This window comes from Natator depressus, chromosome 16 (assembly GCF_965152275.1).
Source record: "Natator depressus isolate rNatDep1 chromosome 16, rNatDep2.hap1, whole genome shotgun sequence".
Taxonomy (NCBI): Eukaryota; Metazoa; Chordata; order Testudines; family Cheloniidae; genus Natator; species Natator depressus.
In genome coordinates this window covers 2,776,363-2,802,714 of record NC_134249.1, presented here as the reverse complement: position 1 = coordinate 2,802,714, position 26,352 = coordinate 2,776,363, and the positions used below count along the sequence as shown (strand labels likewise).

The 26,352-nt window shown below is 45.5% G+C and overlaps 1 protein-coding gene and 1 long non-coding RNA gene across 5 annotated transcripts in view; one reads left to right on the top strand and one right to left on the bottom strand.

Moving 5' to 3' along the window:
* Positions 1-26,352, bottom strand: part of EXD3 (exonuclease 3'-5' domain containing 3) — a 584,821-nt gene that overhangs the window by 465,535 nt on the left and 92,934 nt on the right. For all 4 annotated transcript variants that reach the window (XM_074974168.1, XM_074974170.1, XM_074974172.1 and 1 more), the window contains exon 3: positions 21,702-21,801. In XM_074974168.1, the coding sequence (XP_074830269.1) occupies positions 21,702-21,738 (37 nt within the window). In that variant the 5' untranslated portion in view covers positions 21,739-21,801. The remainder of the gene's footprint in view (positions 1-21,701; positions 21,802-26,352) is intronic.
* LOC141999990 (uncharacterized) lies at positions 10,539-17,819 on the top strand. Its single transcript, XR_012642146.1, has 3 exons — positions 10,539-10,622; positions 12,131-12,242; positions 17,781-17,819. It is a non-coding gene; the product is annotated as an uncharacterized LOC141999990 (long non-coding RNA).

Here is a 26,352-nt window from a genome sequence, read left to right as displayed (position 1 = left end):
TATGAGGAGTGGATGAGGAAACTGGGATTGTTTAGTCTGTGGAAGAGAAGAATGAGGGGGGATTTGATAGCTGCTTTCAACTACCTAAAGGGGGTTCCAAAGAGGATGGATCTAGACTGTTCTCAGTGGTAGCAGATGACAGAACAAGGAGTAATGGCCTCAAGTTGCAGTGGGGGAGGTTTAGGTTGGACATTAGGAAAAACTTTTTCAGTAGGAGGGTGGTGAAACACTGGAATGCGTTACCTAAGGAAGTGGTGGAATCTCCTTCCTTAGAGGTTTTTAAGGCCCAGCTTGACAAAGCCCTGGCTGGGAGATTTAGTTGGGGATTAGTCCTGTTTTGAACAGGGAGTTGGACTAGATGACCTCCTGAGGTCCCTTCCAACCTTGATATTCTATGATTCTATGAACACTTCTCCTTACCTCTTCCCTTACTTACATTGTTGTTGGGGACAGGTGCTCACCTGCTGAAATTCAGAGCTGTCAGTGCCAAGAAAATAAACTGACAGCAGATGTACAGAACTGCTGGGCCACCTCTTAGCAACCTAATTCTCCTCTCCTGGTCATGTGATATATGGGCAACACTATTGGCTAGAAACTGCAAGGTACAAAACTGGCTTTGTAGCATATTAAGAACATAAGAACGGCCATACTGGGTCAGACTAAAGGTCCATCTAGCCCAGTGTCCTGTCTTCCAACAGTGGCCAATGATAGGTGCCCGAGAGGGAATGAACAGAACAGTTATCAACAAGGGATCCATTTCCTGTCACCCATTCCCAGCTTCTGGCAAATAGAGGCTAGTGACACCATCCCTGCCAATCCTGGCTAATAGCCATTGATGAACCTATCCTCCATGAATTTATCTAGTTCTTTTTTGAACCCCGTTATAGTCTTGGCCTTCACTACATCCTCTGGCAAGGAGTTTTGCGTTGTGTGAAAAAATACTTCCTTCTGCTTTAAATCTGCTCTCTATTAGTTTCATTTGTTGACCCCTAGTTCTTGTATTATGAGAAGGAGTAAATACAACTTCCTTATTTACTTTCCCCACACCAGTCATGAGTTTATAGACCTCATAGACATAAAGGTCAGAAGGGACCATTATGATCATCTAGTCTGACCTCCTGCACAATGCAGGCCACAGAATCTCACCCACCCATTCCTGCGAAAAACCTTTCACCTATGTCTGAGATATTGAAGTCCTCAAATCATGGTTTAAAGACTTCAAGGTGCAGAGAATCCTCCAGCAAGTGACCCGTGCCCCATGCTGCAGAGGAAGGCAAAAAACCTCCAGGGCCTCTTCCAATCTGCCCTGGAGGAAAATTCCTTCCCGACCCCAAATATGGCGATCAGCTGAATCCCGAGCATGTGGGCAAGATTCACCAGCCAGATACCCAGGAAAGAATTCTCTGTAGTAACTCAGATCCCACCCCATCTAACCTCCCATTTATGGCCATTGGGCCTATTTACCCATGAATAGTTAAAGGCCAATTAATTGCCAAAATAATGTTATCCCATCATACCCCCCTCAATCATATCCCCCCTCAGTCATCTCTTTTCCAAGCTGAAAAGTCCCAGTCTTATTAATCTCTCCTCATATGGCAGCCGTTCCATACCCCTAATCATTTTCGTTGCCCTTTTATGAACTTTTTCCAATTCCAATAGATTTTTTTGACATGGGGCGACCACATCTGCATGCAGTATTTAAGATGTGGGCATACCATGGATTTATATAGAGCAGTGGACACCAACTTGTCAATTGTAATTGACTGGTCGATCCTGGAGCCTCTGCCAGTCAATCATGCTCTCCGGCCACTAAAAGTCCAGCAGCGCAGGGGGGCTCAGGAAGGCTGCCTGCCAGCCCTGACCCCACAACGCTCCTAGAAGCACTGGCTGCTGGCACATCTCTGCGGTCCCTCAGGGGGGAGATAAGGTGGCTCTGCGCACTGCCCCAACTCTGCGGAGCTGCGGGGATGGCGCTTGCAGGCGTGGGTAGTGGGTAGTGCATGGAAACCCGCTGCCCCCCTCCCCCTCAGGGGCCTCAGAGACTTGCCGCAGCACCTCCCAGCCAGAGCCTGCACCTCGTCCCCCTCCTACACCCCAACCACCAGCCCGAGCCCGTAGCCCCCTCCTGCACCCAAACTCCCTCCCAGAGCCCACATCCCTCACCCCCTCTTGCACCCCAAGCCCCCGCCCCATCCCGGAGCCCCCTCCTGCATCAAACTCCCTCCCAGACCCTGCACCCTAACACTCTAGCCCAGCCTGGAGCCCCCTCCTGCACCCAAACTCCCTCCCAGAGCTTGCACCCCTCAGTCCTGTACCCCTACCCCCTGCCCCAGACTCAGCCAATGCACACCGCACAGTTGAGAATGTTACACTGATTTGTGACAATCCTTGAAGGATTTTGGATCTCTAAACCACAAATGACACTGATAAAAAGTAAAACTCATGAAATGTCCAGTGGATTCTATGAGACTAGGTGCAGTGTGACCTTATGACCCCTGTACCAAACTCCTTCCCAGAGGCTGCACCCTGTCCCGCATCCTCCCCTTCGTCCCAGCCCGGTGAAAGTGAGCGAGGGTGGGGCAGACCAAGCAATGGAGGGAGGGGGGAATGGAGTGACTGGGGCAGGGTAGATCCTGGGTTGATCTTAAATTCAAAAAGTGATCTTGTGCCTAAAAAGGTTTGAGACCACTATATTATGATCACCAAGTGGTCCAGCTATATTCAACTCTTGGACCAGATCCCGTGCTCCACTTAGGACTAAATCAAGCATTGCCTCTCCTCCTGTGTGTTCAAGCTGCTCCAAGAAGCCGTCATTTAAGGTGTCAAGAAACTTCATCTCTGCATCCCATCCTAAGGTGACATGTACCCAGTCAATATGGTGATAGTTGAAATCCCCTATTATTATTGAGTTTTTTATTTTAATAGCCTCTCTAATCTCCCTGAGTATTTCACAGTCACTGTCACCATCCTGGTCAGGTGGTCGGTAATATATCTCTACTGCTATATTCTTATTATTCAAGCATGGAATTACTATCTATAGAGATTCTATGGTACAGTTTGGTTCATTTAAGATTTTTACTTCATTAGATTCTATGCTTTCTTTCACATATAGTGCCACTCCCCCACCAGCATGACCTGTTCTGTCCTTTCGATATATTTTGTACCCTGGTATTACTGTGTCCCACTGATTATCCTCATTCCACCAAGTCTCTGTGATGTCTGTTGTGACAGTGCCCCCCATAAAGCTTTAGGGAAATATGCTTATGAATATATATATGAGACATAACTGGAATGTGTTTTATACTACATATGCCATGTAACATATCTATGTAAAGATTATGATCTACTGAATCTATTAATCCTATTTGTACGCATTTATCATTTTTGTATTCCAAGTTGTGAATATTGGCTGTGTACTGGCTTAATTTTTAAGTAACCTTTGTAAAGCATTTGGTCGGTTTCTTGAGAGAGGAATGTGCAAATTAGGTGCCCAGTCAAGAAGCACTTAGCGAACAATGGATCTTGGAATGCTTCAATCCACATAAGAAGTCTACCTGAGGACATTCAAGGAAGCATGTGAACCATGGCTGCTCCCTGTAAGTTCTGAGTCCTGCATGGACATGTGACTTGCCTGGGTGACTCCAAAACTCCATCTTGGAGCTGGACTTTGTATAGGAAAGAGGAGGGGGTGTCCACCCACAAGAGAAAGTCTATTTAAGCCCGTGGGAGACCCCTCCATTTTGTCTTCAGCTTGCTCAAGAGAGAGCTTCTCCACCCCCAAGAATACCTGAAAGAAACTGGAACAAAGGATAGTAACTACAGGGGGTGTGAGTGCTTGCTGGACCCAGACTAGAAGGAGGCTAGTCTGTAAAAGAGGCTCTTTTGGGAACAGAAGGCATGGTAATTCTGTGAGCATTCAGTAGAGAAGGGACTGGACACTGCAGGGCATGTTCCAAGCACTCGGGGGTTGCTGTGTGCCTACCACTGCCTGTACAGGGAGAGCAAGGCATGCAGAGGCCAGGAAGGCAGTGCTTGTGCTTCCAGAGGCTGGTGGTTTCAAGGAGCTGATCTACAGCAGGCACAGACAAGACTGCTTCATGCTAAGGGCAGGTAGTGGTAAGGTGCCTGACATCCCTGGATAGCCCTGAGGAGCATCACACCATGTTTTCATTGTATACTGCTAGGCACAGAGTCTTCATCTAAACATGCAATATGATTTATAAAGCACCAATTGCCAAATAACTTGTTCGCTGTTGTATGGACTTGACAAGTGATGTACATAATTAAAACATGATAACAGAACATAAACACACCCTCTTAAAATTCAAAATGCAAGTATAAACGTGGGGCCAGCAATAGTTATATTTAAGACAGCTGGACAGTGGAAAGAGGAGGGAGATGGACTAAGATGGACAAGAGGGAGCAAGTTGCATATGCTAGGGATCAACAGAGCAAAGGCCTTAGCCCAATTGCCTGCTGTCCTAAAACACAATGGTGGGATCCCCAAAAGGCAGGTGGTATGTGAGGACAGCTTGGAATCATAACACTTGACTGTGACAATCCGTTGCCCTTCTATACCACCTTCTATCCAAGGAACTCAAATCACCCATGAGAATTCATTACTTATAGCTGGGGCAAAACCAGGCAGCTGCTTAGGCCCGAAACCTGCAATAGACTCCACATGGATGTAAGGAACTGCCACAAGGAAACACATTATAGGATGAGGGTCACGGTGAGTAGTGTTGCTGCAGTGAGTACGATATTAGTTCCATGAAGTCTGTACTGGCTTCTTCTGTGGTACAACTCAAGGTTCTAACAAGTTCTATAAAGCACTACACAAAGCTACCTGAGAAACCCACCTCTCTCTATATATGATGCTGCAGGCTAAGATCACCTTCAGCACTCTTACATACAGTCTCTCTAAACTGCGGGAAGGAGGGTGTGACATTCTACATCTTGAGGGAGTGTCCTGTAACCCCCATATTCCTCATTTACATATAACTTGCATATAAAGCATGCCATGTGAAGTATCAGGGGAAAGGTTATGAACTGCTGAAACCCACAGTTCGTCCTATCTATCTATCTACCTATCTATATCCTTAGTGTATATGAAGCTCCTCAGAGACAACAGCAAGGAAAGTAACCAATGCCTGGGCAGGGTGTCAAACAACCATCAACAGCCATTCTCCAGCAAGGGAGCTACAATGCAATGACTCACCTGCATAAGGCCGTGCCAGGGAAATTGCTCAACCTTGCCTGGAGACTCAGCAATACCCCCCAGACATGCCTGGACTTGTGTTCTCCAAGCACATGGACTAAGGGTATAAAACAGAACACAGGGGGGCCATGCTTGGCCTTTCTCCTGCCCGCACCTATGCTACAAGCAACAAAGACACTCAGAAGAAGACTGAAGACTTCAACAGAAGAGATTAGCCCAAGTTTAAGGGACAAACCTGTATATTAAGGACTGCAATATCCAGTGGGGTGAGAAAAACTGCTTAATCTAGATGTTGCCCAGTATAATTGGATTGAGAGTTTAGACTACATGCTTATATTTTATTTATTTTGGCAACTAACTCTGACTTTTTGCCTATCACTTATAATCACTTAATATCTGTCCTTTGTAGTCAATACATTTGTTTAACTGTTTATCTTTATTAGTGAGTTTGCCTGAAGTGGGGTAAATCTGCACAGGTTTGCAAAGGCTGGTGTATATCCACTTTCCACTGATGAGGCAGTTAACCAATTAATAAATTTGCAGTGCTCGTCTTGAACAGTGCAAGACGGTATATTCCTGAGGTACAAGGTTGAGAACTGGGGGGATTTGGCTGGTGCCTTTCTCTGTGTGATTCATGAGTGGCTCTGGGAGCATTCATGCAATCTAGCTGGATGTGGGGCTCCACATGCGTTGGTCCCGAGTGATAACAGCGCCTGGAGCGGTTTGCTGCTTGTCATTAGCAAGGCATTCTGAGAAACAGCGCAGGCTGGACACAGTTAAGGGGGCATAGTGGTCCCACAGTCCCAGACTGTACCCCACAGATCCCGTCACAGAGGGTTTGAAGGGCTCTGTTTTTGGAACCTGATTTTTCAACCAATCTGAAGGCATAATGTTGAGTCAGAATCTGTTGACCTTCTTGGCACAATGCTTTTACAGTGATAGTCATTAACATCTTAATACTTTCTCTCTGCAGGTCTTTATTGTTACCATGTCATGTGCCAGCAATGCCCCTCTGCCATGTACATTGGTCAAACTGGACAGTCTCTACGTAAAAGAATAAATGGACACAAATCAGATGTCAAGAATTATAACATTCATAAACCAGTCGGAGAACACTTCAATCTCTCTGGTCACGCGATCTCAGACCTAAAGGTCGCAATATTAAAACAAAAAAATTTCAAATCCAGACTCCAGCGAGAAACTGTTGAATTGGAATTCATTTGCAAATTAGATACAATTAACCTAGGCTTGAATAGAGACTGGGAGCGGCTAAGTCATTATGCAAGGTAACCTATTTCCCCTTTGTTTTTTCCTACCCCCCCCCCAGACGTTCGTGTTAAACCCTGGATTTGTGCTGGAAATGGCCCACCTTGATTATCATACACATTGTAAGGAGAGGGGTCACTTTAGATAAGCTATTACCAGCAGGAGAGTGGGGGTAGGAGGAGGTATTTTTTCATGGTCTCTGTGTATATAAAAAGATCTTCTACACTTTCCACAGTATGCATCCGATGAAGTGAGCTGTAGCTCACGAAAGCTTATGCTCAAATAAATTGGTTAGTCTCTAAGGTGCCACTTAAAAAGTACTCCTTTTCTTTTTAGAGAGAGAGAAAGAGACAGACAGATATAGAGACACAGAAAGACAGAGGGACAAGGATGAAAGAGAGGAGAATGAAGGAGAGACTCAGCCAAGCCAAACAAAATTTTGCTTGAATGATTACATCTGTTGGAGAGTCCCCAGCTTGCTCACTTCCTTGCTGAGGAATTGTTTTAATTCTGTCTAGGAGGTTTCAAAAATTCCCAAGGAAAGCTTCACTGTACTCACTAAAACTCGGAACTGGCTGAACTTCTGTTGGGCTGAGTTTCTAGGGTCCTGCTACATTCATTGCAGCAAAACCTGAAAACTACCCTGTGCGAAATTTTTCTGAGGTAAAACAATGTAGAATGAAGACACATAATAATACTTATTTTAGTTTAGTTATCCCAGGAAAAATAAATAGTTCTAACAGTTTTTATCATAATGTCTGGTTAGCTGACTGCAAGGAATGTCAAGAACAGAATGGAAATGGATAACAACAACTAGCTCTTACACTACTCATAAATTAAAAAAAATGAGATGCACGAGTCTAGAATGAGGTGAATGCATTACAAGCCAGATTCTCAGCTCGTGTGAATTGGCATAGCACCATTTAAATCAAGGGACTTACCTCACCCATGACTCCAAGTCATCACCACATCCCTAGTCACATGGTTTCTCACTTGCTCTTAGAACAGGAGTGGGCAAACTATGGCACAGGGGCCGCATCCGGCCCTCCAGCAGTTTTAATCCGGCCCTTGAGCTCCCACTGGAGAGCGGGGTTCAGAGCTTGCCCTGCTCTGGCACTCCAGCCGGGGAGCGAGGTTGGGGGCTTGCCCCGCTCCACATGGCTTCTGGAAACAGCGACATGTCCCCCCTCCAGCTCCTATGCATAGGGGCAACCAGGGGGCTCTGCACGCTGCCCCCGCCCCAAGCACCACCCCCGCAGCTCCCATTGGTCAGGAACCATGGCCAATGGGAGCTGCAGAGACGGCGCCTGCAGACGGGGCAGCGTACAGAGCTGCCTGGCCACGCCTCTGCATAGGAGACATAGGGGGGACATGCCGCTGCTTCTGGCAGCTGCTTGAGTTAAGCACCTACCGGAGCCTGCACCCCTGACCCCCTCCTGCACCCCAAACCCCTGCCCCAGCCCTGATCCCCCTCCTGCCCTTCGAACCTCTCTGTCCCAGCCCGGAGCACCCTTCTGCACCCCCCACCCCAGAGCCCACACCTCCAGCCAGAGCCCTCACCCCTTCCTGCACCCCAAACCCCAATTTCATGAGCATTCATGGCCCGCCATACAATTTCCATACACAGATGCGGCCCTCGCGCTGAAAAGTTTCCCCACCCCTGTCCTAGAATGTAGCTCTGGAACCTCTGGTGGTGGTACGAATTGTCAGTAGGGTAAATAGAACCTCTCTCTCTCTCTCTCTCTCTCTCTCACACACACACACACACACACACACACACACACACACTTACTTTAAAGGAAAATTGTTCTTATGATAAATACAGAAACATGAAAACATGTATTTAAGTAAACATATGCAAACAGCATGTCTTGAGATAGCCAAGAGGGATCTGATTCCTTGCTGGAAAGGATGCATTTTTCTCCCGGAGGGGAGGAATATATGAGACTAATGGGATTTATTTCAGGTAATAAATCAAATTGGGGAACAAACGGGTTGGGGGCAAGTCTTTGGTGGCTATCAGAATTCTGCAATCTGACTAGCTGTGCATTGGCCCTTTCAGTCTGTATTCTCTGGGAGAAACAAAGTCTGAGCTGTAGCAAACCAAGTCACAGAACTGACTTCCCCTTCCACATCTCCTCTGAATTTGTCCTCTGAATTTGTAACATTGCATCATTCATTATAAAAAAGGAAGTGTCATAGGGTTGAGTGACCCACAGAGCTTCTCAATTCTTACCTACAAAAGGAGATACAAGTAGTTACACAGTGAGCTTCAGTACTAAGTACAAAGACTTCTTCAAAGTGTACTACTTACACAGTCCCCAGAAACATCTGCTTTGCCTCGTTAGCAACTCTATGGATTTCTATTTCCAAATTTGAGGGTTGGGGGGAGGAAATGAGCTGTTGTAAAGATGCTACTGATGGAACTAGGAGCACAGAAAAGCCACAAAAAAGACTGGGACAAAAACTGACATTAAGAAACAAAGATACAAATCTGTGGTTTTGAAGCTGGCCATCTCCCCACCACAACCACGTGCACTGTTGGCATGCCACAGGTGTATACCACAGGAGAAAGTGGAAATGTGATTGCTAGGGGAGGGCTGGCAGTCCTGCATCCATAAAACATTCATCCAGAGGTGCATTTATGCCTCTGTTACATTTTCCAAAGTGTGTGTGAACTAACATCTTTGGAAATATTTAATCTCTTTGCTGCTGGCAGGAATTTTTCCTTGTGCCAGCACTAACCACCATCTCAAAAAACAACCCACACCTAATTTGTCCTCACTTCAACACTTCCCATTGTGTCAGGCCTTCTATGTATCTATATTTTCGGTTGTAAGCCTGTTAGGGCAGAGACTATCTTTATATTTCTGTATTCTACAATCCAGAGCACAGGGTCTCTTAACTGTGCCAACAAGAGTTTTCTACGGAACAAACTCAAGTGACTGGCCCGTCTCAATACACCAGGGACATTCCAGCCACAAAGTGGGCTTACTTCCCCAGATAGGCCCATTACACAGTACTGGTCAGCATGTGGTTGTGGGAGTCACAAGAGGGCTACACAAAAATGCAGAAGCATTCTCATCAGGAGTAAAGTCACAAGCATTGTAGTAGGGATGCAAACTGATTGGGACCCTTTTTTAAAGGTCATCCAGATTTTTATTTTTAGCCATTTGTACAACATTTGAAAACTCTGAGCAGTTGTAAAATATTAACCCTATCTTTGAGATAGGAGGCCCCTTCTGCGTACAATGTTGCCCCACCCCTTGAAGAGATGTTTCTATTTTCTCACAGCGGGAATCATCATATTAAACACTAAGCAGCTGTATCTAGTGACCTTTCCACAATGAGGATGAAGGGAATTTTTCTGGAAATAAGGCTCACTGTCCAATGGTGGAAGCAGCTGAGATCAATGGAAAAGATGGCTGTAGGGCAGCCATAAGAGTCAGTGAAAGAAGGCCACCCAGCCAGTGCCTATGAAGGGCACCTAGCTGGCCCAATGAGAGACACCCGACTAATCAGGGAGACAAAAGGCCATCCACCCCTATCAGAGAGCAGACTGAAGAGGAGTGACTTGCAGGACAGGTGGAAGATTCACTTGGGAATATTAACTGAAAAAAACTCATCACCATCGAAGAGTCACTTACTGGTTTTTGCCTTGGGGAATAACATTCATCTCCAGTAAGCGCAGCCCAATACAGGAAAGACTCTCTGAGCAACAAAGCGGGAGAGCCCTTTAGGAGTAATAACAAGCAGCACATTTTTATGAAAAAGCAACAGGACCAGCATAAAATAAATCAGGGGTTTTGATTTAACAGGGCAAATACACTGAGCCCTCCTACCTGCTGCAAATCTCTGTGAGGAGCAAGATCTGGCTTCATATTTACCTAAATTGTCTGTCGTTCCCAGTTTCACTCTGAACTGGCCTAATGCCCTGAGGTTAGACTGTAGAACTCAGTCAGCTTTTGCACTCATATGACTTAAGAAATGGAATGTGGCCTTTTTTCCCACAAGCCCAGAGAACATCATAAAAGCTGAACTTTAGCCCCTTTTTGAGCAGGCAGTACAATAGCAAGGAGGATGCTGTCAATCCCTGGAGGCTCTACCACTGAAAAACATCACCAGTCTGAAGTAAAAGGTCAGTGGTTACTTAGGATCGCATCTCTTGTTTTCTTCAGTTTTTCCTCCTCTGTCAAAGGCAAACAGTTAAACATTCCCCCCTCCCTCCTTCTCAGAAATGCAGGAAGGAAGTGCTTGCAAAATAGTTTAATTTAAAAAATCCACAATCACACACAAAGAGCAACCACTGGCTTAGAACCTGGACAGAACTAGTTCTGTTTCTACGACCTCATAGTTCTTTAGAAAAGTAAAAATGAAACTTGATTATAGCAGCGTCATTCCCCTTGCTCCAAGTACAGGTGGAGGCTGTGTTTCTACTCTATTACACTTTTATTTAGGTGTAGATACCTCACATGTAAACATTTGAAACTGGTTGCTACAGTCACTTTCTTGTACTCCTACAGAGCACAAATAGCTGGGTGTTCTTTTTAAACTGAAGAAGTCACAGCCTATCTTGTGGAGAAGGTCTATGGAGTAGGGGGGAGATGAAAAACAGCAAACATGTTATGCTGATAATAGCCACTGAAGAGGACTAACAACCTCAGGTGTGGTACAAAGATACATTTCTGGTTCAAATCTGGCCCTTCTCAGTAGTGACCAAATTCTGTACCAACTGTTCTAACGGCTGTTTAGTTACTTGTGTCCAGTTTATTGCTGCAAGTGTCTATGACACATACAGCATCACTCCAATTTGCAGTCCATTTTCCCAGTCTAGTGGGGACCTGGCTGGATGTTGCTCAAGGCCATTTTGGTATAGCTGGGATTAGCCAGGTATTCTGAAATCCACTAATCTTATGCAGAAGAATACAAATGGGAAGAGACAGCTGTGGTCTTTCATCTTAACTACCTCTGCCATGCACCAGGTAGCCAGCTGATGGTCCAGCTGGTGTACAGACCCTGAAGCCATGAAAGGATATTCATGGAAGAATTCTCAGATATTGGTAGTTTATGCTCTGTGTCTTTGGGCATATCCTAAACATAAGCAGTCCGTCCTTTTCGCTGGACTGACTCATTTGGTGAGTTTCAGAGCATTGCCTGTTCCACACCAGCATTAGCACAACAGCTAGTCGATTTCTTCAAGGCCTCAGAGACGAATGACTTCCATGGATTTCTGTGTTTCTTATTGGTGCTGAGGCATCCTGTCTTCCCCTTCTAATCAGGATTATGACCCATAACTGGTGTTAGAAGAGGCTCTCAATTCCCCAACTGCTTCATACACTTTGTGACCATGAGAACTGGTGATTGTCATTCCCTTGAGATAGTGCATCTCTGTTGCCTGCAGTTTGTTCAGAATGCAGCAGCACTTTGACTCAGTGGTTTAAGTCAAACTATGATCATGTTACTCCTGCCCTGCGTTCCTCACATCGCTCGGCTAGAATGTGGCGGACTGATTTCAAGTTGGCAATGAGACACTGTCAACAAATCACATTTCTGCTGATTTCTTTTTACCCACTATTATCCTAAGTAATGCTTCGATAACTGTAACTGAAAAAAAATGAAGATAAACCCTTTTTTCACTTTATTTAGGAACACAGGAATTGCTAGACTGGCTCAGACCTGAGGTCCATCTAGCCCTGTATCCTGTCTTCAAGACTGGCCAGAACCAGATGCTGCTGAGGAAAGTTCAAGAATCTCTACAGTAGGCAGATTTCTGCAATTATAGCATTTTGTGTATTGCCCACTTTCATGGCTATATAGTCAGTTTAATAAAGCAGGGAGATGAAAACATTTACAAAACAGGGAAACAGGGTTGTAAACCAACATGAATTGACCAGGGGCTGAGGCTGGGTAGGACCCGAAAATACTTTTTACTAATATTTGAAACTGACATAATTTTAAACTGACACATTGTTTCTTACATCCCTGAGGGCTGTACAATCCTCTAATCACCTCCTCAACCCTCATCCTCTTGGCTATCCATGCTCCATGAGTCTCTGTATATTACTGCTATGTTCCAGGCCAGCACTTTGGATGTTGGTGCTGAAGGCTATGGGGTGTGGAAACTGCTCCTCTATGCAGACAGTTGTCTCAGTTCATTTTCCCCCACTAAAGAAACATCTCAAGATTCCTTTTGCGTTTCAGAGCTATCCCTGTTATTAAATTACAACTATCCAATGCCATATTTCACTTTCTTGCTTACCCCAATCCATTTTAGCCTCTTCTTTAGTCACTGTACTCTTTTAATCAGCATTATCTGTATGTGTTTTAAGAGGGTTTCTAAAAATATATTGTTATTATTTGTACTGCAGCAGCACCTAGAGACCATAATCAGGATAGATAAGGGCCAGGGCTGGATTTAGGGGTGCCATCATGATGTCAACTATGCGATTTTCTAGCCCAACTGGGCTATTTTTAGCTGTCAGTTGCTGGGGGATTTTGGCAGCTGTGAATCACGGTATTTGGGGCTATTTTGCTGCCCTGCTGCTGCTGGCCACACTGCTCGGATGTTCTTGGGAGGGAAGGAGCCTCCTGATCTGCCCCACCCCCTGCCAAGATGCCCCACACGCTGCTTGTTGTACGTTATGGCTCCTCTCCTTACGTGACATTTGCAGCATGCGCAGAATTCTTGTCCAAGGAAAGCAGAATTTTTTTCTGCAGAAAATATGTTGCAGTTCTGCCTTTTGCCCACCAGATGCCACTGTGGCACCAGAACAGCCTAAGCTGGCTGATGCTGACTGGTCTGGCAGGCAGTGGCAAACAGCTACCAGGTGGGTAGCTGATGCACTTTTTTCTCAAGTGAAAAGCCACATCAGCCTTCTGGGACCCAGTTTAGGAGGCAGAGAGGACCACACAGGGCTGGTGGGGGGGGTCACAGGATCATATGGGGATTCCGGAGGGGGGCTCCAGGCAGGGCCACATGGGAAGGGAGGGCACTGACGATGCTGTGCCTAGTCGCGTGTAAGGTGTAAATCCAGCCCTGATAAGGGCCCCAGTGTGCTAGGCACTGTACAGACACAATGTAAGTAGCAGACAGTCCCTGAACCAAGGGCTTACACTCGAAAACAAAACACCACAAGGAGATGAAACAAAACAAATGGAGGAGAGTGGATGAGGCTAATAGTGGCAGGAACAGATTGTTCGATAGACTAGCTGAGTACACAGTCTTTTCCTCACTGCAGAGTTAGCCCAGGTTCTGGTATGGATGTTGCCCCAACCCCCCTCTCATCCACATAAAAAATCCTCTAATCCAGGTTTCAGGATGCTTTAAGCCTGGGCTAGCAGGATATAGGCTTGAGCTCAGGTTTTGCTTCAGCCTGAGCTGAAAACCCACCTGCTCTGCAGTGAAAACTCAGGCTAATCAAGACCAGGGGTTGTTAGTCCTCCAGTGCTATCCCCCAATTCCATCTGAGCTGTACTTTCTTGTCTAATTCCTGCCTTATTCCACACTGTATTTTGGCCCCATGTTTGCCTGCTCAATTTCTGCTACACTTCCACAGAATCAGAGATGCCATCCCAGATGCCTTTGCCCATGGTGCCAGCTGGCCAGAAGCTGACACCAGCCTTCTGGTAAAGCTGTGGCGTGATAGTAAGACCCATAAGAGCACTTCTGCACAGGAGCTCAGGAAGGACAGACATGTTCTCCCAAAATACACTGTGAATGAATTTATAGTAGCCCAGTTTAATGCACCGCTAAGAACCCTGGGATATCCTGCCCAGCACACAGCTAGTACAGCACTACTGTAGATGCAGCCACACAGTTCTGGCATGGGTAGGACTTTCCCGTGGAGATGCTCCACCTGTGCTGGACTAGCCTTGGTTAGACTAGCCTTGGCTAACTTTTTAAAGTTGTAAGCCTTTTAATTGTTTTATTATTGGGGTACAACCACCCTGATCTCCTCAGCTGGGGCAGGGGGCTTTATACATAAAATAGTAACATAATGGGCTGTAATACTTTGGTCTAATTTTGGTCGATGGGTTTAGTGTGCAGGTACTGGGTGGTGTTAGTGACCTGTGAAATACAGGAGGTCAGACTAGGTGATTTGATGGTCCCGTCTGGCCCTAAACTCTATGACTCTACCTAGGCCAGTGGGTAGAAAGGACAGGATTCTCCTATACTAACCAGGGTTCAATAATACATAACAAGGTTTTAGAATATACCCTTTCACAAACTGCCTTCTACGAGTCTAACCTGGAAACTGTTTCATCAACACAATGAATTCATTCTCTGAGTACAGAGTTTACAGCATGTATTCACGTTTTAGCCTTGTTTAGACAAATTTAGCCGCCAGACAATTTTACTACTGCCAGTAATATATTGGGAACACTGTAAACAGAACTGCACTGAACCTTTTTAATAATGATGGCTCTTTCAGAAAGAACAAATGAAGACTGACAATCAACTAAAATTCAGTGGTATCATGGAAAGGCTGATAGTACACAGAAGACATCCTAGTTCAGGGCTTCTCACAAGAAAATTTTTGGTGGCCGCTCTGACAATTTTTCGTAAAATACTCAATTAACTTTAGGAAAAACAAATAAATATGCATATATACTTGTCCAAATCATTGTAATTTATTTATGTAGGGTTTTTTTGCAGACTCAATAATAAAAATAATGTACAGTTTTCTCTGTTCTTTACTGGACCTAAACAGAATAGAACCAAATAATGTGTTTTGCAGGTTCTTGTCCCTTTTTGTTGTTGTTTCTTTTACTTTTTTTTTGGTTGCTTACTTTTTTAAGACTTGCTAGCTAGTAAGTCTGTTTGTGTGAAAAGTGATATTTGTATTTTGTTAATATCACTTTTCACAGCAGCAGACTTGCTAGCTAGCAAGGAGGCAGTGAAAAGTGATATTAACAAACTTACAAATATCATTTTTCACAACAGACTTATTCAACCCTGGCAATTCTGAGGGACAAATTAAGCCCTGGATGGGGAGGTGGGTAGGGAGGCAGCTCGGGGCCAGGGGTGATGCGGGGAGTGAGTCCAGGGATCAGAGCCCTGCAGCATGGGGCATGGGTTACTTGCTGGAGGATTCTCTGCACCTTGAAGTCTTTAAACCATGATTTGAGGACTTCAATAGCTCAGACATAGGTGAGAGGTTTATTGCTGGAGTGGGTGGGTTAGATTCTGTGGCCTGCATTGTGCAAAAGGTCAGACTAAGATGATCATAATGGTCCCTTCTGACCTTAATATCTGTGAGTCTATTAGCTGCACAGCCGGTGAGTCCGCGGCCGGAGAACGCAGTGGGGGCCATGGGGGATGTGGAGGGGTGGTAAGCTTGGGTCTGGTAGTCACTGCCACATGGCTGGGGGTTGGGGTTGGATTGCATGGCCCCATGGGTGGAGTCCGATACCCTGTGGCTGGGGGTCAGAGCATAGGGCCAGAGCCTGGGGCCAGAGGAGGCAGCAGGTGTGTGTGTGGGGGGGTGAGCCTGGGGCCAGGGCCGGAATTAGGGCTCAAAGCCCGTAGCCAGGGGATGGAGCCTGACACCACACGGCTGGGGCCTGCCACCTGCCACCCCAGATCTGAAGCCTGAGCCCCGCCACCTGCCTGCTCCTCCAGCATTTGTGGCTCCAGAGTGGGACAGGGCCCAACCCCTACTGGCAGCCCTGGGAGGGGCCACTGCTTTGCTCCTCCCACATCACCATCAAGGAGGCTGTGGCCACAGGAAAAGCCCCCAGTGGCCGCATTTGAGAAGTGCTGCCCTAGCTGATTTAGTTAGCCCCTTGCACTTGAATTCTTTTCTCCTACACTAAGAACAGATGCTGAAGTTTTAATATATTCAAAAGTAGTTTTCCCCCTAAATTTATACTTACCCAAATGCTCCTGATTTTCCTGAGCAGCCCCCAGCCAAGGCTTGATTAAGCAGATCTCTTGATTTAGAGACCTATATTACCCCAAAAGGGATTTATATTATAAAGAAATGTAAAATTGACTGTTGATTTGAGGCCTGGCCTAACAAAAGATGCCTAGCACTGTAGTATAGCATAGTACTGAGAATGTAGCTAAATGCTGCAATGCAATTTCAGACACAAAATTAGAAATATGGAGCTTTTATGAAACAGAGTTTCATAAATGACTCTCCTAACCCTTTCTGAAAGAGAGCCACTGCCCCCATACCAGGGATGAGGTCTTCAGGTTCTCCACCATATTTATTCCTTCTTTTAAGATGCTGCACTTCAGCCTTATATACCATGACTCTCATCACTGCCCTGCTCTGGAACCCATCAATATTACTGCTTGAATATCTGGCTGGGACATATGCCCTAGTAATATGATACTGACCAGTCACCTCCTACGCCTGGGTACTTCTGGGGAATTCTGTGCCACTGTGCAATGCAGAAATTAATATTGTGCGTGCAGAATTTCCTTTCCCCCACAAAATTGACTGCAGTGCTGCTAGCCACCACTAGGGGCTGCTGGACCCAGCAGAGCCCAGCTTGCACACAGAACACACTGCTGTGGCGAGGGAGAGGGAGCTTGAGGGTTCCCGGCAGCTGCTGTTCCCAGCATGACCTGAGGGAAGGAGAGGGCAGCGCGCAGGAAACTCCATGCAAACCTGGGACCGAGCATCAGGCTGTTTCTTCCTCTGGATTCCTGGGCTCTTGGAGATGGAGGGGGGTTTCTGGCCTGGGGGGCCACAACTGGGCTCTGGAGGGGAGGGGTGCGGGTATCTGGGCAAGGGGGGCCCCATATCAGGGCTCTGCGGGGAAGGGAGTACGGGTATCTGGGCAGGGGCGCCCTGTGGCTGGGAAGGGGTTCAGGTATATTGGCTGGGGTCCCCCACAGCTGGGCTGTGCAGGGGAAGGGGTTGTGGGTGTCTGGCCCCCCAGCTGGGCTTGGGGGAGGCAAGAGGGCAGAGACACAGGAACTGGGTTGTCATGGGGTTTCTTTAACTCTTTACTCCTGGGGGAATTTTTGTGTGTGTGTCTGTATTGTTACTCACATATTTGACAGGTATTTTGAAATAAATTACCAAAATAATTGAAACTGGCGTGATTATGTACTGTTGTTTTGACAAATAACATTTGCAGAATTTTTTATTTTTTGTCACAGAATTTTTAAGTTTTTGGAGCAGAATGCCCCCTGGAGCCAAAGGCACCACTTCCATTGTGCTTCTGACCAGAAACCAAGCTCAGTCATTTTCTTGGCCTAAGACTGTATAAATTCTATTGACTTTTGCCAATGTAGCAACTAGTTTATTAAACAAATCTTATTCTTTTTTTTTTTTTTAAGTGTCCTTTAAAGGAGAAAAGTTTAGTGACCAAGACATCTGGTTACAAAAGGAAGGGAAGAAAGTACCGAATAATCTCCGGTCACATGTAACTCACAGATTAATCTGGCTTGTATGTGAATTCCAGTGGTTTGGGATCATACAGCCTCCAAACTGTTTATGTGAGACATGTGTTTTTCCTGTTGTACTGCAGTAATTGTTTTGCTGATCCGGGTGATGGATGGTGGAGAAGGTTGTGTCTGGAAATGTGCTCAGAAGTCGACAGGAAGCTGAGAGGGCCCTTGCCAGGACTTCCTTCCTGTAGACAAAGGGAGGAGGGAATGGGGGAAAAACTTGGCTGTGTCTGACTCTGAGAAAAGTCTTACCATTCCAGCTGGATTACATTAAAATATTTTAAATTTTTCAAAAGATTAAAGTATCCTTCTTCTCTAACTCCTACCTAAGTGGTAGGCTCAGTGGGGGCTTAGACAATGAATTGTATTGAGGTTCTAAAAGTTGCAATGCAGCTGTAGAAGCAGAATCAGGTGTTGGAAACTGAACAAATGGAGATCAGATTTCAGAGATTTCCAAACAGAATGTCAGTCTTATTTGCAACACAGCTGGCAAACCACAGGAACATAGGGATTTCCACAATGGATCAGACCCAACATCCATCTAGTCCAGAATCCTGTATCTGACAGTGGCCAGCACCAGACGGAGATGTAAGAACACCCCAGTAGGTACATGTGGGATATCATGCCCCCCATGAAGGTCTCATCCTGGTCTCTATTAGTCAGAGATTAGCTTAAGCCCTGAAGCACAAGGTTTAATATCCCTCCCCAAATTCTGTTGTCATTAATTATAACAACTTCAGCTATTACTGAGCTCCATATAAATATCCAAGGCCTTTTTAAATCTTGTTAAGCTTTTGCCCTCAATGAACAATCCAGGAGCATTCTGGCCAACTCTTCCACCTCTCTCAATGGAGACAAAAAAAGATTTGCTTAAGGAGCCTTCCCTTGCACAGAGTCATCCTAGCACATATTTGTCACAGACACTAAACTGTGATCCCTCGCACACTTAATTCATCTGCCCCCTATAAACTCCTACCATGGAGCCATCTTCCATCCACATCAACAAAAACACACAGAGGACACTCAAGAGTGGGAACTCTCACTCCCCTATATCAGTGGTTCTCAACCAGGGTTTTTTCTGTGGTGTGGTGTGTAGATGCTGGTGAGTATTTGCTTCAGGTTGGGGGACTGTCTGGAAGCGAGGACTGGCCTGCCTCCCAACGCCTGTGAGAGTGGGGGATCGTTTTCCAGGATAGGTTGTAGATCATTGATGATGCGCTGGAGAGGTTTTAGCTGGGGGCTGTACGTGATGGCCAGTAGTGTTCTGTTATTTTCCTTGTTGGGCCTGTTCTGTAGTAGGTGACTTCTGGGTACCCATCTCGCTTTGTCAATCTGTTTCCTCACTTCCCCAGGTGGGTACTGTAGTTTTAAGAATGCTTGATAGAGATCTTGTAGGTGTTTGTCTCTGTCTGAGGGATTGGAGCAAATGTGATTGTATCTTAGGGCTTGGCTGTAGACAGTGGATCGTGTGATGTGTCCTGGATGGAAGCTGGAGGCATGTAGGTAAGTATAGAGGTCAGTAGGTTTCCGGTATAGGGTGGTGTTTATGTGACCATCATTTATTTGCACTGTAGTGTCCAGGAAGTGGATCTCTTGTGTGGACTGGTCCAGGCTGAGGTTGATGGTGGGGTGGAAATTGTTGAAATCCAGGTGGAATTCTTCAAGGGCCTCCTTCCTGTGGGTCCATATGATGAAGATGTCATCAATGTAGCATAAGTAGAAGAGGGGCGCTAGGGGACGAGAGCTGAGGAAGCGTTGTTCTAAGTCAGCCCTAAAAATGTTGGCATATTGTGGGGCCATGCGGGTACCCATAGCAGTGCCACTGACCTGAAGGTATAAGTTTTCCCCAAATCTGAAATGGTTGTGGGTGAGGACAAAGTCATAAAGTTCAGCCACCAGGTGTGCCGTGGCCTCATCAGGGATACTGTTCCTGACCGCTTGTAGTCCATCCTCTTGTGAAACCAATCCCAGGAACCAGTCCCTGTAACAAACCCCGTTGCCTTCTCTGTCCCCATATCTACTCTAGCGACATCAGAGGACCCAACTACACCAGCCACACCATCAAAGGCTCATTCACCTGCACATCTACTAATGTGATATATGCCATCACATGCCAGCAATGCCCCTCTGTCATGTACATTGGCCAAACCGGACACTCTACGTAAAAGGATAAATGGACACATATCAGACATCAGGAATGGTAACATACAAAAGCCAGTAGAACACTTCAATCTCCTTGGACACTCAGATTTTAAAGTAGCCATTCTTCAACAAAAAGCCTTCAAAAACATTCTTCAAAAAGAAACTGCAGAGCTGCAATTCATTTGCAAACTTAACACCATCAATTTGGGCTTGAATAGGGACTGGGAGTGGCTGGCTCACTACAAAAGCAATTTTCCCTCTCTTGGTATTGACACCTCCTCATCAATTATTGGGAGTGGACCACATCCACCCTGACTGAATTGGCCTTGTCAACACTGGTTCTCCACTTGTAAAGTAACTCCCTTCTCTTCATGTGCCAGTATATATTTATGCCTGTATCTGTAATTTTCACTCCATGCATCTGAAGAAGTGGGGTTTTTACCCACGAAAGCTTATGCCTAAATAAAGCTGTTAGTCTTTAAGGTGCCACCAGATTCCTCATTGTTTTTGTGGATACAGACCAACACAGCTACCCCTCTGATATGAGGATTTTCACTGTCACTATTGAAATGATAAAATTTCCTCATGTAGATAAAGTCAGAGACAGACAAACCCACCTAAACAAAAAAACCCAAATCAAAACAAACAAACAAAAAACCCAGAAAGAAACAGACTCACTATTCCTCTCAAGGAAAAACCAAAACAACAAGTAGGCCGAGCTATCACAACAGCCTCTACTTTGAAAAAGGAATCTGACCCTCCCCTCCCCCAAAAAAGCCTCATCCACAAACAAAGAATTGGAAACAATGGAAACCATGAAAATAGCCCTCACATCAGGATAAGAACAGCTCTTTACACATCAAAATAAGCGCACAACTGAATAGGAGTCTGACACTTTATAGACACCGCTTCTAGGTTCATAGATTCCAATGCCAGAAAGGCCAACTGTGTTCATCTAGCCTGACTTCCTGCGTAACATAGGCCACATAACTTCCCTGAACTACTGTCTGTTTGAATTAGAGCAGATCTTTCAGAAGAACATCTAATCTTGATTTAAAAATTTCCAGCAAATCCACTACAACCCTTGGTAAACTGTTCCAGTGGTTAATTACTCATACTTAACATAGTTCTGAGGTCCCTCTTTCCTGCATAGGATTGGGACATGATGCCACTGTTTTTTATTACACATACACATGCACGTGTGCACACACACATCTATGCCTTTGCTGCACGTTACTTTGTAATCTAAATAGGAACTCTTTTATTAGACGGATAATTACTGCTGACACATGACTGAATAAAAGAAAAACTAGATGATGGATAAAACTGAATGATCACTTGTGTAAGGCATCGTAATTAAAACTGTACATTCCTGTGCACAGATGGGGGTTGTTGAAACACTACAATTGTCAAACATTTTTTTAAAATCAGAGTCTAATTCCCAATGTTCTGACAGCTGACTATTCTCAGAGAGTCTTGAAGGTCCAGTCGCCTTCATGGCACATTGTAAGATGCATTTGACTGGTTAGCACTTGATTCACTGTTTTTGTTTTATTCCTGTTTGGGGTTTAATTTTCTGACACTACAGAAATTAGTAAAACATGCACAAAGCAAATCTTACTGACCAATACAGATAGATCAGAGTGCCTGCACAGGCAGAAAACTCACCATCAGTGTGATCGCTTGGGTTGCTCTCCTGATTCATCCTTTCTAGATGGACACCAAATTAAAATGTTGAGCTAAAATGGTGCAGTCAGCGCTCCCAATTCTGAAAGGAAAAGTGCAGAGTTACTGTCCTGTGGAACCTTCACAAGTTTGGAAAAGGAAATTGTAAGTTTTCACTCCATAAATAAAGGGGTGTTTGAACTCGGCAAAGTGGGGGAGAAAGTGCCCTGGGATCTATTTTCTCATAGAAACTGCAGCACACAGTTTGAAGGATGAGGGCTCCTAAGGGCAGGGCTGGCCAACCTGAGCCTAAGAAGGAGCCAGAATTTACAAGTGTACATTGCCAAAGAGCCACAGTAATACGTCAGCAGCCCCTCATCAGCTCCCCCCCATCCCGCTCCGAGCGCCTCCCACCCACAAGCAGCCCTGCCAATCAGCGCCTCCCAATCAGCTGTTTTGTGGAGCGCAGGAGGCTGGGGTGGGGGGAGGAACGAGGGCATGGCAGGCTCAGGGGAGGGGGCAGGACCTGTGGCAGAGCCAGGGGTTGAGCAGTGAGCACCCCCCGACACCTTGGAAAGTTAGCGCCCGTATCTCCAGCCCTGGAGTCGGTGCCTGTACAAGGAGCTGCATTTTAACTTCTGAAGAGTCGCATGTGGCTCTGGAGCCCCAGGTTGGCCACCCCGCCTAAAGGTATATCTACACTGCAGCTGGAAGATGTAATTCCCTGAGAGGGTAGACATAGGCATGCTAGTTCTGCTCAAACTAGCACCTAAAAATCCTACCTGACATGAATTTGGGCAGCTAGCTAGTGCCTGCTTGGCCATGCTGCTGTGTTTAGGCACTACCTCAGGCAGAGCTAGTGCATGTAGATCTAGCCAAGCTGGGAATCATACCTTCCAGCAGCTGTGTAGACACATGCTGCACGAGGAATTATTAATCTAAACCCATGGTGGAAGACAGCACATCATCAGATGAGCACATCATCTCAATTATTCCCACATATTCAACAATGCAGCTTGATTTCTACATCAATGTAACATTAAATTTTAGGTTCATATTTCACAGACGCCAATGTAAGTCAAAGCCTCATCTTGAATGTTATCTGTTTATTTGTCCCCATTAACAAAAACAAAACCTACATAACTTTACAATTTTGCAAACTGTTGATACAACAATCATATTTGCATCATTGTTACACTGCCCCACCTCCTTGTTTGCTCATCCATCCATTCATTACATCTTGGCTGTGGCTGGGAATAGAACCCAGGTCTCCTGAGTCCCAGTCCACCGCCTTAACTACATCCTTCCTGCTGACTCACATTAGAAGATTGTTTGTCAGGAATAAAATTCCCCTCAAGAACACCCAGATTCAGTGTTCTTGTGAACAGCAATGCACAGAAGCCTACAACTATACTAGGAAAGAGAAGGGATTTAAGTTATTGGATAACCTGTTAAAGGCTTACTTCAGGTATGTGCACTTTTTGAGTGTTATAAATACGATCCATGTGAAGTGAATGGTAGTCTCATGAGCACTTCAGAGGACAACATGCAACCCTAGAAGATGACTTCCCCAGGGTTCTAGTGAGATATAAACATCACTCTGAGGGTGTCACTCACAGTTTACAGTGTCACCAGAAACTGACAATAAAATTATCGGTTTCAGAGTAGCAGCCGTGTTAGTCTGTATCCGCAAAAAGAACAGGAGTACTTGTGGCACCTTAGAGACTAACATTTATTTGAGCATAAGCTTTCGTGAGCTACAGCTCACTTCATCGGATGCATTCAGTGGAAAATACAGTGGAGAGATTTATATACACAACGAACATGAAACAATAAGTGTTACCATACACACTGTAACGAGAGTGATCGGGTAAGGTGAGCTACTACCAGCAGGAGAGTGGAGGGGGAAAAAACCTTTTGTAGTGATAATCAAGGTGGGCCATTTCCAGCAGTTGACAAGAACATCTGAGTAACAGCCGGGGGGAGGAGGGGGAATAAACATGGGGAACAGTAGGAGGGGAAATAAACATGGGGAAATAGTTTTACTTTGTGTAATGACCCAACCACTCCCAGTCTCTATTCAAGCCTAAGTTAATTGTATCCAGTTTGCAAATTAATTCCAATTCAGCAGTCTCTCGTTGGAGTCTGTTTTTGAAGTCTTTTTGTTGGAGAATTGCGACTTTTAGGTCTGTAATCGAGTGACCAAAGAGACTGAAGTGTTCTCCGACTGGTTTTTGAATGTTATAATTCTTGACGTCTGATTTGTGTCCATTTATTCTTTTACGTAGAGACTGTCCAGTTTGGCCAATGTATATGGCAGAGGGGCATTGCTGGCACATGATGGCATATATCACATTGGTAGATGTGCAGGTGAACGAGCCTCTGATAGTGTGGCTGATGTGATTAGGCCCTATGATGGTGTCCCCTGAATAGATATGTGGACACAGTTGGCAACGGGCTTTGTTGCAAGGATAGGTTCCTGGGTTAGTGGTTCTGTTGTGTGGTGTGTGGTTGCTGGTGAGTATTTGCTTCAGGTTGGGGGACTGTCTGGAAGCAAGGACTGGCCTGTCTCCCAAGATCTATGAGAGTGATGGGTCATCCTTCAGGATAGGTTATAGGTCCTTGATAATGCGTTGGAGAGGTTTTAGTTGGGGGCTGAAGGTGACGGCTAGTGACGTTCTGTTATTTTCTTTGTTAGGCCTGTCCTGTAGTAGGTGACTTCTGGGTACTCTTCTGGCTCTGTCAATCTGTTTCTTCACTTCAGCAGGTGGGTATTGTAGTTGTAAGAACGCTTGATAGAGATCTTGTAGGTGTTTGTCTCTGTCTGAGGGGTTGGAGCAAATGCGGTTGTATCGTAGATCTTGGCTGTAGACAATGGATCGTGTGGTGTGGTCAGGGTGAAAGCTGGAGGCATGTAGGTAGGAATAGCCGTCAGTAGGTTTCCGGTAGAGGGTGGTGTTTATGTGACCATCGCTTATTAGCACCGTAGTGTCCAGGAAGTGGATCTCTTCTGTGGACTGGTCCAGGCTGAGGTTGGTGGTGGGATGGAAATTGTTGAAATCATGGTGGAATTCCTCAAGGGCTTCTTTTCCATGGGTCCAGATGATGAAGATGTCATCAATGTAGCGCAAGTAAAGTAGGGGCATTAGGGGACGAGAGCTGAGGAAGCGTTGTTCTAAGTCAGCCATAAAAATGTTGGCATACTGTGGAGCCATGCGGGTACCCGTGGCAGTGCCACTGATTTGAAGGTATACATTGTCCCCAAATGTGAAGTAGTTATGGGTGAGGACAAAATCACAAAGTTCAGCCACCAGGTTTGCCGTGACATTATGGGGGATACTGTTCCTCACGCCTTGTAGTCCATCTTTGTGTGGAATGTTGGTGCAGAGAGCTTCTACATCCCTAGTGGCCAGGATGGTGTTTTCAGGAAGATCACCGATGGATTGTAGTTTCCTCAGGAAGTCAGTGGTGCCTCGAAGATAGCTGGGAGTGCTGGTAGCGTAGGGCCTGAGGAGGGAGTCCAAATAGCTGGACAATCCTGCTGTCAGGGTGCCAATGCTTGAGATGATGGGGCGTCCACATTTCCAGGTTCATGGATCTTGGGTAGCAGATAGAATACCCCTGATCGGGGTTCCAGGGGTGTGTCTGTGCGGATTTGTTCTTGTGCTTTTTCAGGGAGTTTCTTGAGCAAATGCTGTAGTTTCTTTTGGTAACCCTCAGTGGGATCAGAGGGTAATGGCTTGTAGAAAGTGGTGTTGGAGAGCTGCCTAGCAGCCTCTTGTTCATATTCCGACCTATTCATGATGACGACAGCACCTCCTTTGTCAGCCTTTTTGATTATGATGTCAGAGTTGTTTCTGAGGCTGTCGATGGCATTGTGTACTGCACGGCTGAGGTTTTGGGGCAAGTGATGCTGCTTTTCCACAATTTCAGCCCGTGCACGTCGGCGGAAGCACTCTATGTAGAAGTCCAGTCTGTTGTTTCGACCTTCAGAAGGAGTCCATCCAGAATCCTTCTTTTTGTAGTCTTGGTAGGAAGTTCTCTGTGGGTTAGTATGTTGTTCAGAGGCTCTAAAGGTCTAGAAAACGTGACCTACAAGTAAAGACTGAAAAATTGGGGTTGTTTAGTCTGGAGAAGAGAAGACGGTGGAGATGAGTGGGGGAGGACGACCATGATAATAGTCTTCAAGAACATAAAAGGGTGCTATAAAAAGGAGAGTGATAAATAGTTCTCGTTAGCCACTGAGTACAGAACAATAATTAATGGGCTTAAATTGCAGCAAGTGAGATATAGGTTAGACATCAGAAAAAAAATTTCCTGTCAGGGTAAGCACTGGAAAAAACAACCTAGAGAGGTTCTGGAATCTCCATCATTGGTGATTTTTAAGATAAGGTTAAACACCTCTCAGGGACAGATAATACTTAGTCCTGCCTCAGTGTAGCAGACTGCACTAGATCTATCAAGATTCCTTCCAGTCTTATTTTTCTATTATTTTAATGGGTCTGCATAAATATATCACACTAAGATGTGACTTTTTCCTCCCTACTGTGATTGTGACCCCCAAATATGTTGGCAGCAAAAGAATGCAAGGATAGGAGGAAGATTATTAAACCTATAAAATGGAGTATTCCCTTAATCCTCTCTAGAAAATAGT